The sequence below is a fragment of the Notamacropus eugenii genome, chromosome 3 (assembly GCF_028372415.1).
Source record: "Notamacropus eugenii isolate mMacEug1 chromosome 3, mMacEug1.pri_v2, whole genome shotgun sequence".
NCBI lineage: Eukaryota > Metazoa > Chordata > Mammalia > Diprotodontia > Macropodidae > Notamacropus > Notamacropus eugenii.
The window spans coordinates 16,133,026-16,150,987 of NC_092874.1; the positions used below are offsets into that span (position 1 = coordinate 16,133,026).

General features: G+C 46.3%; 2 protein-coding genes across 7 annotated transcripts in view; one reads left to right on the top strand and one right to left on the bottom strand.

Annotated features, from left to right (window-relative positions):
* PALS2 (protein associated with LIN7 2, MAGUK p55 family member) overlaps nt 1-5,013 on the top strand; it is a 70,593-nt gene extending 65,580 nt beyond the window's left edge. For all 6 annotated transcript variants that reach the window (XM_072650948.1, XM_072650949.1, XM_072650946.1 and 3 more), the window contains 3 exons: nt 1,057-1,259; nt 1,736-1,864; nt 4,452-5,013. In XM_072650948.1, the coding sequence (XP_072507049.1) occupies nt 1,057-1,259; nt 1,736-1,864; nt 4,452-4,628 (509 nt within the window). In that variant the 3' untranslated portion in view covers nt 4,629-5,013. The remainder of the gene's footprint in view (nt 1-1,056; nt 1,260-1,735; nt 1,865-4,451) is intronic.
* Nucleotides 5,014-11,079: 6,066 nt separating this feature from the next.
* The window catches only part of GSDME (gasdermin E), a 44,686-nt gene continuing 37,803 nt past the window's right edge, over nt 11,080-17,962 (bottom strand). The window contains exons 9-10 of the mRNA XM_072650952.1: nt 13,070-13,143; nt 11,080-11,951 (exon numbers count right to left, since the gene is read on the bottom strand). Coding sequence (XP_072507053.1) covers nt 11,718-11,951; nt 13,070-13,143 — 308 coding nt within the window. The 3' untranslated portion in view covers nt 11,080-11,717. The remainder of the gene's footprint in view (nt 11,952-13,069; nt 13,144-17,962) is intronic.

A 17,962-nucleotide genomic window follows, 5' to 3' on the forward strand; every position in this document is an offset into this window, starting at 1 on the left:
TGCCTCCTACCCTCACCCACCACATACATATCAAAGAGAGCAGTTAGTTACATACCTCTCTCATTATGTTTGGCTGCTCGTAAGTTTATTTTGTCCATGTAGAGAAGGCCTTTTTATTGTCAAAATCATAATTCTCTGAGTTGCTTTCAGATTGTTTTGGACATAGCGAACCCTTTTGCTTCATCGATATGCCAGAGATGGGAGCTAGTCCAGGTAGACCAGAAGGCTTTGGAGCAGAGCTGGGACCTGATATTGACTAAAGCCGGCCCTCAGTTCTGATTCTGTGCATCAGTCAGAGAGATGATCCCATCTGCTCTGATCATGGGGTCAGAAGCCAAGGGGCACTGGGGCCTTCATGCTAGGCTTTTGTTAGAAGGGCCAAGAAGCTTCAGGGGATGGAGTGAGTGCCCTTTTGTCGGCCACTCAGCTCCTCCGTCTTTTTAAGAATGTCCCTGCGGGTTTGTCACGAGAGGCAGGGAAGGAAAAGTTGAGAGAAGAGACTCCATTCTAACTGTTGAGCCACTGGACACCACCATAGAGAGAATGCAAAGTAGAAAATTAATGGCTGGAGATGTCATTGGGCAAGAGGCTGGGCATCTCAGCCTTGTGTGAATGAAGCCACGTCCCTGGAGCCTACCAGCCCCTCTGCCGCTCCATGTGAAAAGTGGGAGAGAAATCCGCTGGAAAGCCAGCAGACGGGCTTGGCTGCTTAGTGACTGTTGCCCTAAGCCTTGATGCTTATTGCGTGGGGTTTCAGGGTAGACTTGACCTTAATAGAGCTTAATTAGATAGAAGTGCTCTTCCTCTGCTCTCTGGCTATCTTCAGACTGTTCTCTGTTGTGTCCTGAACTACAGAGAAACCTGGATGGGCTATTCTGGGAGCGTCGTCATCTTTTCCAAACTTGTTTTATTCTCTTTGGAAAACTGTGCCCCACATGTCACACAGGCCACTCCCCATCTAAGGTCATCTCTCAGAAAACCTCTGAGCTGCTCTTAGAACTGAAGGTGTCTTATCCTGTCTAGAAATTCTTCATAACCATCTGACCTTGTACACAGTTACCTCTCGGAAGCCAAGGGAAGATGAGAAAGATGGCCAGGCCTACAAATTTGTGTCTCGAGCTGAGATGGAGGCAGATATTAAAGCCGGCAAGTACTTAGAGCATGGTGAATATGAAGGGAACCTCTATGGCACCAGGATAGACTCCATCTTGGAGGTGGCCCAGACAGGGAGGACGTGCATCCTGGATGTGAACCCGCAGGTGAGTCCCTCAGGGCAGGAGCCAGGCAGGGAATGGCCTTTTTTTCAGGCCTGAGCTTTCATGGAGGGTTTGGGGGACTTTCTTTCTCTTGCCTGTTACCTGGTAATAAGCCAGTCTCCATGCCAGTGACTGCCATCAGGACAGTGGTGGAGTTTGGGAGGCTTCTCAGGGATCTGCAGGCCTCCACATAGACCTGCCCTATGCCCAACATGTTGGATTATCATGATGGGATTTTCCTTTTATCCACTGAGTGAAGACAGTAGTGCATTTTGAGCACTATGTGTAGGTTTCTACTTTTTTATGAGGAAAAAGACACCTCATTTTAGGGATGTAGCAGCTCACGCTGGTGCCAGTCGAATACGCTAGAAATTGTTTCCAGGCATCCAGTCTTCCTTGGAAATAACTTCATTTGTAGCCTGCATTGCACATGGCGGGACGGTGTCAGTTGGTTTGATCATACTAACTTTTTCCTGCAGGCTCTGAAGGTACTGAGGACATCTGAGTTTATGCCCTATGTCGTCTTTATTGCTGCTCCTGAATTAGAGACCCTGCGTGCGATGCACAAGGCCGTGGTGGACGCTGGGATCCCCACGAAGCTCCTGACGGTGAGCAGCACGGTGCTATGAGCAGCGCCCTTTTCACATCCTTGTCTGTCTCCTCTCTGGCTTTGCCTTCCCAGCCTCCCAATGAGGGGCAGGTGTGTCAGGACTGTTGTGTAGAGGTAGAAGGTGGCTGTGCGTGGATAAGGTTTTCAGCCCACCCTGAAGCTCTCACTGGCAGCATCATTGCTAGCTAATGCAGTCAGAAATAAGGAAGCCCCTTTCTCATCTATTTGGCAGCATTTTAGAGCCAGAGCACATTCAGATCCCTGAATCCAGCCTTCTCATTCTGTCAGTGAAGTAGCTGAGCCCCAGAGAATGCACAGGAACATCACTGAGGTCCCCTTACTAGGTAGCCGCAACACAGGAGACAAAAAGGCAGGCCGACTGCCAGCCAGGACCACTGTTGGAACACTGGGTTCCTAATGTCCCAGCAGGGGTGAACACTTAACAGGGCCGAATCATGCCTTTCTTTCTATTTCCATGATCAAGATTACTTTCTGTATTTTTTTCTAAGATCTTAAGCCCTGATGACAGATATGAGCATGTAAAAGTCAGGGAATTGGGAATTGGGATTTAAAACAAAGATGGTAAAGGTTGCGTATTGTCCAACCACCTCCCATTACATCTCAGGAGACTGAGGCTTAGACAAGTCACCTGACTTGGCAGAACTGAGTTTGGACCTCATTCTTTTTGGCTCCAAATCCAGTACTCTTCAGTAGAATGTGCCCTGTGATGTGTGGACCGAGCATGGTGCCATTGTCTGAAATATCAGGGTTGTAAAATTCCACGTGCCTGGGGAATGAACAAAGTATAGCTCACTTGCCAGTGCCCCTGATGAAGATAGTCTGCTGCTGTCCAGTTAAGAGCGCTTAGCTGTTATCTGACATTACTAGGGTTACAGGCTGCCCTCTTCATGCCTGTCTCTGGAACAAGGGGGGTAGCACTGGGAGGAGAGGTGACTTTGGAAGTGGAAACCTGCCATGACAAGCATGTGACTGTTCCTCAGGCTTTCTTGCCAGGACAAGGTCTCCAGGTCTGATGTTCAGCTCATTCTCTCATGTGTGACTTCCGTGTGGTAGGGAAGCCACATCCCTCCCCCCCAAGTAGAATGATCCCTTTGATTGGTTTGTTCTTCCCCAGCACCAGTCTATGGCTTACACTGAACGTGTCATGGTAAGAAACCAAGGACAATCACCGTGTCTCTTGAGGTCTGTTTGGTTCTGCCCAATAAGTGTAACTCAGCTTACAAGGCTACAAAGGGGTGTACTGGAGCTGTCTGCTTTCTGCTATGACAGATCAGCCATGCTTTCAGAGTCCTTAGCTGATAGGGGACAAGGCTCCTAGCATGAAATGAAAGGTGTCATCTTGACAGGAAGAATCCAGAGGAGCATGCGTGTCTACGTCCCTTCACTTTGAGGAGGCTCTTGGAATTTAACCTTCTGTAAGTGGTTGTCACATGAATTGACAAATGAGCTCAGCATTATTCCTGGAGATGATCTGCCTTCTCAAACCTAATTGTCCTAACTTAGGTTTGTCTTGGTTTTCAGTTAGGAATCACTCACCTTCCTTTTTCAGTGATTCTTGTGCCCCCTCAGATGCCCCTAGGGGCACCAACAGAGTTTTCCTCTAGAGTTTGCTTTCTGGGGAATGTAGAGGAGGCAGAATCAGGACGTGCCACCCACCAAATGCATTCCTGTGAGTGACCTCTCAGAGAGGCCCCAGAAGGCTGTGGTTGGGGCTTGTCCAGACCAGTGTTCAGGGCCTATCTCTAACATACATAGCCATGGGCAAACCCTTCGGAACTCAGAGCTTCAGGCAGCACTCAGCATGTATGTTACACAAGTCCATTGGTGTCAGAGGGCGCTCCTTACTCTGATGAAATTGTAGAGCAGGTCCAAAAAAAGAAACCAAAAGAACTAGTTTATTTACAGTCTCAATATGGCGGTATCCAATACCTTCAAAAACTTAGGGTTGGCACCTGTCATAATTTAAGCCACGTCTACATAGCTGACATGCATTTTTATTGGCAACTGTGCAAACTTGCTACAACACTAAGAATTGTTTGGAAATATTAGCCAAAAGACAGTGATATCAACAACAGTACAGTCTTTGTGGGGGAAAGTGCTGCCTGGATTTGGCTAGAAACCAGCCAGTTGGGACTCCCAGGCAGGTGGTGAGCCTTGTTTCACCTGCCTCTGGCAGGTCTGGTGAGATCTGGGGAACCTCTTCTCAGAATCAGTTTTCAGTGCATAAAATAAAATACTCAGGATTATAAAGGAAACCCGTGTGGGTGAAACGTAGTTGTAAAAATGTTAAGAACGTTCCTGAACTCCAGGCTAGATTCCATACCAGAGATTCACTGCCAGTAATCAGGAGTGAGTGGGTCCTGTGAGCCCCGTGGCTTGGCCTGATGTGACCCCCAGGATGCACCAAGGTGAGCTGTGAGCGTCAGATGAACGTGCAGCCTAAGGGGCACTTGTCTTGTGCCTGGGTGGCAGGCATGCTCCCCGAGGGCCTGTGGCTAAGCTGTGTCCATGTTGGGATGGAAGGTGTGTGCCAGTATCAACATGCTTATTTCAAACCCATGTAGGACACGAACCTGAAAAAAACTGTGGATGAAAGTGCACGCATCCAGAGAGCCTACAACCACTACTTTGATCTGGTCATTGTAAATGATAACCTGGACAAGGCCTTCGAGAAGCTACAGTCTGCTGTCGAGAGGCTGCGGGCCGAGCCACAGTGGGTCCCCATCAGCTGGGTGTACTGACAGGAAGAGGAGGCGAAGGGACAGCTGAACCTTTCTAAGTAAACATTTGCTAAGAGACCATGCGCAGCGCTAGACGGTACCTGCCGAATCGAGGCATTTTTACTCTGTAGACTGAAATCTTAGTACACGACTGAATTTTTATAGAAAATGTGGAAGGGGAAGTGGACTTAAATATGTAATTTATCTTAATTTTTCTAACTTTTTACAGATAACCTTTCTATTCATATCACAGAGAGAAATGCGTTGAAGCATTTTGTATATGTTTTGATTTAGCATTTTTGCCTTTTTCATCCAAGTTTTCCAATCACTCATTTTAACAGTGCATTTTGGTCTCATATTTTCACTGTGATAATGGATACTTGAAGCAGTTTTTGTAAAACCCTCATTAGAGTTCTGTTGTCAGTTATTCTTATTAAGGGAAAACACTAATTATGAGCTGTCATCCTAATTGGGTTTCTTCTGAGAGCAGAGTGCCGATCATCCGTGCCATAACCAGCATCCCGCCACGTTACTTCATGTGTTTGCTTCCTGCTCTCTAGAAGGGAGGGGACGGTCACCCATTGTGTTTTACACAGACAGTCAGGTCCCCTTCAGAACATTGGTTCAGGGGAATATTCAACGCAAGGAAGGGTCCTCTGCTTTGAGGCTGACCTTTTCCCAGCATCCATTGCAGGGAGAGGGAGGTGCTGCTGCCCACCTGTGACTAGTACAGTGGGGCCCAGCAAGAGAGGGTGCACCGAGAGGGGATGGGCGAGAGTGCCTCAGGATTCGGGAAATGGAAGCTTAGGGCAAAGTATTTATTTTCACTAGTGAAAATTTCACTGATAAAGAAGAAAAACTTAATTTATAAAGCTTTTTATTATATGGTCAGCAGTTATATTTTACATCTGTAAATTCCTGTGATATTTAAAGATTCTCTTGATTTTCCATTTTGAGGTATTTGTGAATGAACCTTGTGTTTATGAGATGTGATTGTGATAGAATATTGTGCTGTGTTGTGTGAAGAACCATATCCGTTGAAGTAGCTTGTGAAAGGTGAACGTCATTGCTAGATGCTCTAAATAGATGTTATTTATACAGCACGTTTCTGCTATGAGATGTGCTTTATGTTTAATGAGGGGGAAGACAACGTTTTTGCTTCCTTGGATTTGTTGGTATCATCATATGCAAATTTCTGCATTCTCATTGGTCCGCATATAAATTCTACTGCAGGTAGCCACCAGCCACTCTCCTGGGGCCTGCTGCTCTATGATTTGCATATTGGAGTATCCCTTCACAGGTAAGGCAGGGCAGGTACCTGATCTCCATGGGTTTGATGGTCTGGGGTCCAGTGAGGCGATTCCTGAGGATTGTTTCCCCCACAGCTCTGGTTGGTTCCTCATAAGAACAAAGGAGACTTCCAACGATTGCCTTAGGTCTTCAAGGACAGATGTGCACAGTTTAACAGGGTACATGTTGCCTAAAGTAATTACTTAATTCAGTAAGACACAGCACCTATGCACTGTGCTGTACAAGAGTTCAACTTCTAGGAACTGCTAGGTATTTTTTCAAATCCTGGTATTTTCTAGCCAGGACACACAGATCCCTTTCTTAGTCTTAGGATAGATATTTAGCATCTCCCCAAAAATATTCTCTAAAATAGTCACAATATTTAATAAGTATATATTTGCATCAGTTTCTTGTCTTCTTACAACAACATGAATCAAGGGACCTGCCTAGAGGTAACTCTCTGTGATTTTAGGGTTTCTGTGTTTTGTATTTTTTAAGATGGGAGTGTATTGAGCTCAGTCTGTTTCCAACGTAAAACTCAGTATAAGGGAGATTGAAATTTGTCCCCTCTCAGGGAATGTGTTGGCTTCCTAGGAAGGATAGCCTGGGGGAGGGGGGGTGGGTTCTATCTCCAGGGCAGCACCAGGATAGAGGTCACTCTGAATCTGGAATAAGCCCACATGCTTCCTTCTTCATCTCATCATAATGGGCTGTACTGAGTATCTTTGGAAAGCAGTCTGTTAGGAAGGATGGACTTCTCTTATTAATGGTGGGTGGGCCTGAATGTGGACCTTACCAAGAAGTGGGCTTGGAGCGGTGTTATCCCCTTGACTTCCTTTGCTCTCTGTTGTCACTGTGTCCTAATCAGGGATGGAAAATGCTGAACATGTGGCTTTATAGGCAGAAGGGCCATAAGGAGGGGGCTCAGCTGCCTGGCTGGTATCTTGGAACCTCACAGGGCCCAAGGGAAGCACTGGGGGCCAGCCTACCTCTGCCCCTCAGCACTGTGTGACCTGGGCAAAGCCCAAGTGTAAAATCAGGCCCTTCTACCTCCAAACCCTCAATCCTAGGGTGTGTCTTTAGGGCACTCCAAGAACCTCCTTTCTGGGGAAAGGAAACCAAATTTTGGGTTTCCTTCTATTCCCTTTAGGATTGCCAAAACCACCTGAGGTCCTGTCTCACAGCAGATAAGCTCTCACATGGTGGCCTCAGAGTCACTCAGCGAAGAGCACAGACCCAGAGAGGTTGGCCTTCTGCACTGGTGTTGGAGATTCTTCCAGGGCTTAGATAGTTCTTGGAGGTAGGGGCACATCTTTCATACCTTTGGGAGCAGAGCGAGGAGGTATAGGGAGCTTTGATGCAAGGAATGGTTTGTAATGATTGCAAATGCTCTGTGTAGACAATGTTTGGCTTTCTTGGTGAGGGGTTTGGAGCCCCTTGGGACCAGATGCCAGCTGAATCCGGAAGGAGGCATTGAGATTGAAGGTTGTGTCTTAGAAATCTCCCTTAAACGAGGAGAGGCAGAAATGTTGACCATCCTGTTTTTATCAAGTGGGAAATATAATTTGAATAATCTTCTGATTATATATAAATTATGTAAACAGCCTTGAAGATGATTTTCCTTGGTGAAGATGTCTTTGGTCCATAGGAGGGGCTGTGTTTGGACCAAATACCTTTCCTTGTGGCAGCTCCCTTGGGATTTCATTGTGGTGTGGTATGGTCTGCACTCATGCTGAGCTTTGCTTACCCCTAAAATAGAGATGGCGTCAACAGCCTGATACAACAGTCAGTGCAGTGACTGACCCAGGCCACACCAGGGGTTGCTTTTTTTTTTATGGCAGCTGGTTTGTAAATTTGAATTTTATTTAAAACAGCAAACAAATCACGGTATGAAACATTTCCTGAGGAGAAGCAGTAGCCCCAGGTACCTCTGGGTGAAATCAGGTTCACGCCAGATTGGTCTGTCTGGGCTGCTTTGACTGCAGTGACTTTCATCATGAGCAGTAGAAGACATCCCCTTCCCAGGGGCTTGTGGTAACACTGGTCTTGGGATGCGTGTCAGTGTGTACCCTATGTCAGAGCACTCTCTGGACTCATTCATTAGACAGGACCACAACTTCAGAGGAAGGAGGAATGACCACAGCTCATGCATACTGGCCAGAAATAATCCATCATCTCACCTGCTGTTTGACTCCTGACACCCCTAGTTATAGGGTCTGTATTCTTTTTCTTTACCCAAAACTTAGATTGTTGTATTTAAATATCTGTCAGGGGTTTTGGAAATAATTCTGTGCTAATGCAGAGGAGGCAGTTCTGAAGTTTTTATGTAAAGACATAACTGCTCATTTTTTTCAGATGTTGCCATGTTTCATATACATACTGTGTGTATGTGTATGTATATACACACATGTATTATTAGAGTGTATAAAATAACCAAAATCTATCTCAGAACTGATGTCCCATAAAGTGTCTCTTGCATAATAAAATTGAACATATTTATCTAATCCTGTGGCTGGTGTTATAAAACTTCATTACACCAGAGTTCTTGGCTTTGTTGAATTCCTGTCTATTGGTTTTGAGGACTGTGGTACTGCCTGCATGCAGGTACTCGACTGAGTTTTGAACATTAGGTGGGGAAGAAATAGCCCCAAAAGTATCATTATTTGTAACTTTGAAATTTTACTCATTAACCCTAATCTATCTCCTGGGTTCCCAGCTAAGAAGATGAAGCTGGTGACCACTGCAGGCGTAGCTGTCCCTCCTTCCTTCCCCGGCGCCCCCCCCCCCCCCGCCCCAGCCCCCCACCTCTGCCCTGCCTTGTTTCTTTCCCACCCTTGATCGAGATGGTTTGTTTCCTTTTCTGGACCAACTGTGAGGAGGCCTGAGTCTGTTCTGATACGTTTAGGGTTCTAATCCTGAATTTTCTGTGACAAGACTAAACCTTTCTGTCAAGTTGTGAGACTATTTAATATTCCCTTTCCTCCTCAGAAGAGGATCATGTAATTCTCACTTCTGAAACCAAAAAATCCTAATTCAGTAAGCACTCCCTAGATTTGGAGGTGGAGCTCATGGACTCCTTGTGGTTGTCTCCTGAGGCTGTTTTCCTCATATCCCTTTCCTCTCTGAAATGTGTCTTCCCAAGCTTGAGAATCGGTGGATACCCCATTTTAATCCCAAGCAGACCCAGGAGAAGATGATGTAGTCCCATAGTACAGAATCTCTTCTGGAGCCAAAGCCTTACAGAAATGATGACTTCTCTGTCTCAGTGTTCATAGTGAATAACTCAGGGTTTGTCTAAGGAACAGACTTCTTTCCTTGTCCTTGAATTCTGTCTCTGCAGCCATGGAGCAAAGCCCGAAGGTTGCATTCTGGAGAAGGCAGTTTAGCATTCAAGGTCAGATTAACAAATGGAAGGTTAAAGTTAGGTCACAATGCAGGCAACTAATCTTTTCTCTTTTTTTGTTTTCAAAGATTTAGATGATTAGATATGGGGCCAGGGAGGGGGGCTATTCCTGAAATGTGCCCGGCACCTTGTGATCACAATCATTTATGTTTACCTCATGATGGTAGTTACCACGTTCTTTATACCTCTTAGGAGCTGCCATCACCCGCCACAGGCTCTCCTGCCCCTTAGGCCCAGCTTGGGTTGGATCTAGGTCCTTCAACTTGATTCCTTTCCTTTTTCCCTGCCTCCCACAGGCGACATTCAAGGTTGGTACGGGGGGCACAGAGCACAAGGCAACACCTGTGGCATCTCAGCCTACAGCAGTCTAGAGGGCTGGTGGAGGTCTACAGTTGGTGTCTAATAAATGTCAGTTGGTTGGCCGATTCTGGCCACAATGGCCAATTTCTCTCTCATGAGAGGAGAGCAGTATCAGAGAAGCTTCACGTAAACTTTATATTAGTTGTATGTAAAATAAGGAGCAGTAATTAATTAGCTTATCCGTTTCCCAAATTATTGATCCTAAGATTAGTCACCAATTGTTACCACTTTAAAATGCATAGAGGTTTTTTTTAACAAAAGGATGAGAATTTAAACTATAAAGGTATATGAGTCTTCTAAGTAGAAAAGTCTTGTTTAGTAAACTGAGGTAAAGAGATGGATAAAAAAAGGAACCAATTTGGCCTAAATCCAGCCAGGACTAAGTGGCAGAGTTGGAATAAATATGAGTAAACACCCAGAGTTTAAAAAATAATTTTTTTCTCCATGTGTTTTAAAGTGTAACTCCCCCAGTTCCTACAAGGTTGGTTGAAAAGATGGCACCTCTGGTTCTTTTTGGCAAAGGGCCAGTACCAAGATTGTTTTAAAGTTCTTCGAGGATGCTGGGAAGAGCTTTGGGATTTTCTTCTTGACCTTGACATTTCTTTTCATGTGTAATTTTACTTTGGACATTAAAATGCATGTTCCTTATAATTGTCTTTTGCACATACGTGGAAGAGACCAGTTTTAAAAACTGAGGGCAAAGAGTTGGGCAGCCCAAGGCCCAAGTGTGAGCACGCTGCAAGAGTCCAGCTATCCCTGTGTTAAGAAAGTCAGCTGCTGCTCCTTACCAAGGCAGCCCATCATGGCTCCTGTAGAAGGGACACCCTGCCGTCGACTTTGCCCAAGGAGGAGCCAGCTGCTCTGTAACCAAGGGTTTTTCTACATTTTACAAAGTCCCTTCCTCTTTCACTCATGTCACGTCTTGTTCATACGTTGTCCATAATGAAAATTACAGAAGTATACAAAATCTATGAGATTTGCCTATTCCCAAGGAAATATTTTTGTACATATAAAGAAATAAAGACGTATTATTGGAAAAGGCTGTGAGCCTTTTTTCATCACTACAGTCATATGTGGTAACTGAAATGGGGCGGTTTATCTGTTTAGCAGACAGGTTTTCTTTGCTAGGGTAAACCTGTGTCACCTGGGGACATATAGTACCTGCCTTCTGACTGCAGCATGGCACAGCCTCAGCTTTGCCAGAGGTGAGCTCCCATGTGCCAGGCCAGGAATGGGAAGGGAGCAAGGCAACCCAGCTCAGCAGTGCCTCCTCATCCTCAGAAGTAAAGGCAAAAGCACTAGACTGGTCAACCATCTGCCTGAGCACTAAATAAATGGCCGCTGATCCTGTCAGTGATCAGAACCTAGCAACAGGTCACTTTGAAGAGATGTTAGAACAGAAAGACAGGCATGACACAGTTTAGAATCTCCTCTGATGTGCCACAGTTTTATAAATTAAACATCTGGAATGCAAGGGTAAGTAAAACTGCGGTAAACTGTACATGTGGCTCTACACCATCAGGATCAAAGAGTAAATGTGACTTTGCTGGGAGGTTGCTCAATCAAAAAGCAAAAGCTTCCTCTTCCTCCCTTTGAAGGTAGTGGGAGAAAGAGGATAGGCTGGCAACGTCCTCAGGGGCCCGGCTGTTTGCAGACAAGGTCTCTTTTCTAGATGTAGGCTTAGAATCCTCAATCCTGCTCAAAATGAGAACCATCTCGTTCCCCTTTCTGTTCTGGGGCCCAGAACCCTAAAAGGGAATGTCATTGATACTGAGAGGGCATCTCCAGACAGGTAGACCCTTTTTTGCAGTATGTTTTTCTAGTAGCTGAATTTTTGTGATTCTAATACTAAAAATGTTAGGAAGCTTTTTACTTAAAAAGGGAATGCTGCTGAATTCTCTTGTAAAAGGAAGCCGTAACTGATGGCATGGAGGTAATCACCTGGTTTTGATCTGGCTTATGAGTTCAGCTTTTTGAATGTGAAATTTTCTGAAGAGGCGCTCTGGTGTGTACAGGGCCTCCACCATTAAAACCCCTTCGGCCTTTATCTGCTGTCCTCACTCGTCTTTTCTTTCTAAAGCACAAAGTCCACTCAGGATTATATAAAGAATGAGGGGGAGATACTGAGGCTTCTTCATAATGCTGGCTTTCACAGTTGCCTCCCTTCGTTCCAGGCTGATGTTTGATAGAGCAAACAATTTCTGCACGATCTCAAATCTTTCTGTGTCGTTGAGGGGGGCCAGGCTCGGATCTCCAAGGTCAGAAAAGCCATCAGGAGATGTCACTTGAGGCTGTAAGTAGATCCACCCATTAGACAGCTAATACATTTATTTCCTTAAGTCGGGAAAGAAAGCAGAAAAGTGAAAGTCATCTGCTTTTTAACAACCCTCTAGTCTCAGCTCCATCCTTTCATAAAAGAGGAAACAGACCCAAGAAGATGAGCTTTTCCAGCACCATTCTGCTGCCTCCATTGGATGGTACTGCCTAGGTTGGCCACTGATCAGAACCCCAGGGTGACCCTGACCAGGTGACCCTGGCCTGGTGCTCCGTCCACTGACATAGATCTTAAGAGCCACTCCTTTAATGCAGGAGGCATCTTGGGGGCTGTGAAAAGTAGCTCTTAGCTGAAGCCTGGAGATATTGTGGTCAGCTAGGTAGGAAAGGGCAGAGCCAGTGTTTGAACTCAGGCCCCCACTCCCAATCCAGGTGCTTTCAATTCCTATATTCTCTGCTGCCCATCCTGGGGCAATTCCCCAGAGACAGGGCACATGAATGTACAAAATGTTCGGTTTCTTCCTGGCCCAGGCACTGTTACATGTGGAAGCAGAGGGAAAGAGGATGAGGGACATCAAACCCCCAAATGGCATTGATAGGTGGAGGTGAAGGCCAAGAGATCTTTGCCTAAACATCCCCTTTTTTTCCCCTTTCAAATGCTTTGCTAAGAGATGAGATTTATTAACAATCCAATTTGAAAGGAAAAGCTTGGCCTCAACTCCCTGGGGCTGAGTCTCTAACTGCTTCCCTCTCATTTGATGCCATTTCCTAAGGGGACCAGGCTCATGTCATCCTCCAAAAAGCAAGTAAGAGGGAGCCTTCTGTAGCTCTGGAAGACAAAGCCGGCCATTCTTAACTCAATACCCAAGTGAACAGTGAACTAGCTGGTGAGTCCTGAGCATGGCAGAAATGCCAGGCCACATCCCCCTCCCTGAGCCATCCTGGAACAACCAGGCTTCCAACAGAGGCTCATTCAGAGTCACAGGTTCTGGGTTCCCATCCTACCCTGCTGCTTACTGTCTGACTGACCTTCAGCAAGAGACTGCTCTCTGGCCTCACGTTCCTCATCTATTGGCCTAGATGGCCTCTAAGGTCTTGGGCTTCCTTCCCCACCTCCGCTCCCGAGGTTCCTTACCAAGTGACACAATGCCGGTACCACACGTAGCTTGCAGCAAGTGCCCATCAGGGCGGGTGTGTTGTCTGGCATCTCTGCAAAGAAAGTGAAGTCAGTGACAAAGGAAGATCATGTCCTACAACTGGGGAAGAGGATGGAGACTGTTCACACTGGCCCTCTAGTTTTGCATCGGAGGCAAGATTCAAAACCAGGCCTTCTCCAGCCCCCATGCTAAGCCAGACAAGTGGCATGCACCAGCCTGGGCATGGAGGTGGCCAACGGGAAGGTCTCGCATGCACCCAAACATGCATTAGCAGCACTTGGGGGCAAGTGCCCCTTGCTTCTGACATGGCAGAACTGCCAACTCAGTGAGCGTATATTCAAGGTTTACTGTGCTGTAAACGCTGGTAACACAAATATGATCAGAAAGCCCTTGTCTATTGTGATGAGGAAGAAAACACAAGGGAACAGTGGCCAGAGGAGGAGATGTGCCCACATGGGGAGAGCGTGGCAGAGAATGTCCAGAATCGGGAGGGGAGCCTGGAGGAGAGGGCGAGGAGGGATGTAAAGAATGAAATAATGGGTGGAAAAGACAGAGGATCAGTAGGACTTATAAAAAGAACAAGATTGTGCATCTCACGCTGCACAGAAAGTGATGTTGGGACCCACTAGGGAAGGGCTCCTCACAGAAGGGGCCACAAACTTCCTCGGGGCCAGCCTGGAATCTGTTTTCCCTCAAAGGAAATGGAGAAAGAGGGAGGAAACCAACAGGCTTCCTGGCCATCTTTAGCGTGGTGGCACCCACCCACAAGTGGTGTCTGAGCCCTCATCCTCTGGCAAGAATTACCAGCGTTATTTATGAAAGGTGGCTTCTCTAGGGATGGAGTCTACCCAGGACAAACACCTGGAGAGGAGGGGAGGGGCTTTCCCTCTGGAAGCTGCTCTGGGTTCTTGGGGGTTGAGATGGGGGCACAGGAGAGTGAGCTCCTGAGCTCACTGGAAGGCCTTTCCCCAGTAGGGTCCTCTCTGGGACCTTACGGCAGCCTAGGGCTCCTGCTTCTATGACAAAGAAACCCCTAGGCAGGGCTGGGAGAAACTCTGGTGCACCCTGGGCAAAGTCTCAGAAGTACATTCCCTGCCCCCTCCTCTTTCTCCCCGCCCCCCTTCCCCCCCACAACCTCCTGGTGCATCACCCTTCCACTAGAGGGCATGAGACTTCATGATAACTCAGGCCACTTGCCTTATCACAAATTCAAGCCACGGAAAAATTCTCTGGCATCAAAAAAAAAAATTTGTCTACTCTTTGAACCCACTATGTCTTGTGCCCTAGGAAGCTACCTACTTTCCTGCCATGAGTTCCAGCTCTGCCCAGCATCCACCCACCAAAACAGGAGGCAGAAAGCATCAGGGCTGTCTGGAGAAGCAGGTACGCTTTGGAGGAAGAAGTGAGGGACTCACACTGGCTCTGCCGGGCAGTCACAGCATTCCTCAGAGGTCATTCATAATTATTCCACTCCTTCACAGGGCAGTTTTAAGTTTGGAGTAAGAGAGCAGATGACTCCTGTCATCTACCTCAGATTTACATAACACTTGACAGCTCTCAGGGTTCTTTCCACGCACATTATCTCATTGAATCCTCATGATAATCCAGTAAGGAAGGCAGACAGAATAGATTAATGGGCATTCAGCACTTTCCTGGCAGGGTTATTGTGAGGATCAAATGAGAAAATAACTAACCTTTCCATAGTGCTATGTGTCAAGTACTGTACTAAATGCTTTACAAATAATCTCATTTGGTCCTCACAACTCTTAAGATATGTGCTGTTATTACTCCCATTTTACAGATGGGGAAACTGAGGCAAACAGGTTAAGTGACTTGCCTAGGGTCACACAGCTAGTAAGTATCTGAGGCAGGACCTCAATTCAAAACTCTTGACTCCAGGCTCAACATTCTATCCACTAAAGCCTTTCAGCACATAGTGGGTACTGTATAAATCTTAGCTATCATTCTTATGAGAATGATGCTTAATTTATTGATGAATACTCAGTTTTTAAAGCTAAGCAAACTGGAGACTCAAACATGAAATAACTCCACCAAAGTCATTCCGAAAGAGGGAGAATTTGTAGGAGTTAAATGATTCAACAAACTTTTTCCATCCCCACTCAGGACCCATGATTCCACTGGTAGAGGGAAGCTGCCATGTTTAAGCTCTGTCGACATATAGAGATCAGGACTGTCTTCTAAGCGGACAGCTGGCTGGGGCACCGAAATGCTAATACTGCTTGTGTGACTAAGTCATCTCGTGCCTCAGTTACCTCATCTGTAAATTGTGAGAGCTGATCCCTAAGGAACTTTCCAACAGTAAAGCTGTGATCCTACGATCTTCCTAGAGTCCCAGAGCTGGTACCTTTCAGAAGCAGACATTGGACCCTGGGCTTCCTGATGCCAACTATCCCTCTCTGCTTTACATTGTGCCTCACATAGGAACAGAAGGTGTTATTATTTAGGAAGTGGAAAAAAGAAACATGCCAGCCCATTCATCATTCTACCATTTAGTGTGTATCTCAGGAAGAGAGCATTCTGATGAATTTGGTGATCGGGAAGCAGAGACAGGAGAGATCAGTATTAATGAAAGAGCCTTAAACCAGGACTGACCTTCAAAATCACTAATATCCACATAATAAGGGACTGCTTCTTGAAGCAAATGAAATTTGTCTTCCCCTGAGTTCAGTTTATACTTCAACATCACTGTGTCACTGAAGCATCTGATGGACAGAGCTTCAGCATCTAATAATAGTAATTTAAATAATCAAAAATCTAATAAACGAAATAATGACTTGCATTTACAAAGCACTTTAAATATATTAGCACCTTTGATATTCTCCTATAAATTGTCTCCTTGGAGGTTCCTGGGTACAGGCGGGTCTTGCCAAGCACAAAAGCCTTCCAGGACAGTTCTGGGGACAGACCGGGTCATCTGTGTTCAGAGTAACGAACTCCAACTCCCAGGTTTCCAATATAATCACTGGCCATCAAGAGATGGAATTGTTTTTTAAACCACACCAATTCCTGAAGACCACTTACTACAGTCTGGAGAGGTCACAATCTACATCCAAAAAGTCAGGAATAACTAGCATCTGTCCAGCCCTGCTTTCTAAATGTCGTATCTCGTTGGACCCTCATAACAACTGTGTGAAAGAGGCACACTGGGTGAAGACACTCACCCATGCAGCTGGTAAATGTCAGAGGTAGAACTTGAATCTGAGTTTTCCGGACCCCAACACCAGCACTTATACACGACTCCACCCAGCCATCCAGAGTCACATTCTTTTTGCCTCTTTTTGTATCCCCAAAGCATGGCACAATGCCTGGCAGTAGACACTTAAGAAATGTTGATTGACTGATTCTGGTACGGGCTTAAAGATCAATGGGTGAACTGTGTAGAGAAGCAAGGAACTCCTAAGAGAAGATCACAGATTTTGGAACTAGAAGAGACCTACAAGGAAGCCTAGTTTTCATTTTACAAGTTAGGAAACTGAGACCCAGAGGGAAAACTCAATTAATTACCTTCAAAATCAGCAAAAAATTTATTTATTTTTGGTACATAATGGAGTTAGGATTTACTTATTTATATTCTATTTTTCCCCACTTACGTGTAAAGATAATTTTAAATTTTGTTAAAAATTTTGAATTCCAAACTTTCTCTCTCCTTCTCTTCCTCACCTGCCCTGTCCCTGAGATGGTAAGCAGTTTAATTTAGGCTGTATATGTGCAATTGTCAGCAAGAGCTATTATGTGCTGCATGAGCGGCTAGGTGGCGCCATAGTGCGCGGAGTGAGGAAGATTCATCACCTACATTCAAATCTGGCTTCAGACGCTGTGATGCTGGGCAAGTCAGTTTCCTCATCTGTAAAATGAACTGGAGAAGGGAGTGGCAGACCATCCCAGGATCTGCTAAGAAAACCCCAAACGGGGTCACCGAGAGTCGGACATGACTGAAATGACAAATGTGCTGCGTGCTGCGCTGGGGAGCCAAAGGCAAACGTAAAACAGACATCAGTGCCTTCGAGATCACATCTGTCAGGGAGACAAGCAGGGCCAGAGGCCAAATGCAGGCAGAGCCCATCTGCAAATGAGGGAGATTGGGGGACCAAGGAAGGGGACCAGGAAATGGACAGAAGCAGCCCAAAGCACAGAGGAAAAGATGGCTTTTTGGTGGCCTGGGGATGGGTGGATGGAGTGGGTGGCTGGGGAGCCAAGGGTCCGACAGGGAATGGAGGGGAGAGCCAGAAGGACCAGCCTGAAGGGAGGGTCACCAGTGCACCAAGGTGTGGAGCAGGCCCAGCCAGAGCACTGAGCTGGAAGCAGTTAGCACTGCAATACTAAGGCAAGCCCCAGAGGAATCCTCCAGGCTTTGGCAGGGACCCCATAGCTGGGAGGCTCTCTCCCCTGCCCTTCCTCCTACTGTACCCCATTAGCTTCCCTTTCATTCAGCACTCAGTTCAAACTCTGCCTTCTGGGGGAGGCCCATCCTGTCAAGAAGCTGTAGTAAGGTAGCATTTTCATAGCTAAACACTTTAAAAAGTGATCTCATTTAGTGCTCACTACAATCCTGGAAGGTAGATCAGACTTCACTGATGAGGAAACTGAGGCAGGCAGAGGAGGACTTGGCCCAGCAAGGTCCAACGGCTACTAAGTCTGAACTCAGGGTCTTCCCAGTTCTGGGTTCAGCACGTCATCCACTGCACTCCTTTGCCCCAGTGCCTTCCTCTCAAGGTCATCTGCCATCTCCTCTGCTTGTATTTTGAATGTGCCCAGTTGTTTACATGGCCTCCCCCCTTGAAAGGTGAGCTCCTCTAGGATAGGGGCTGTGTTTGCTTTTCTTTGCATCCCAGCACTCAGCACAATGCCAG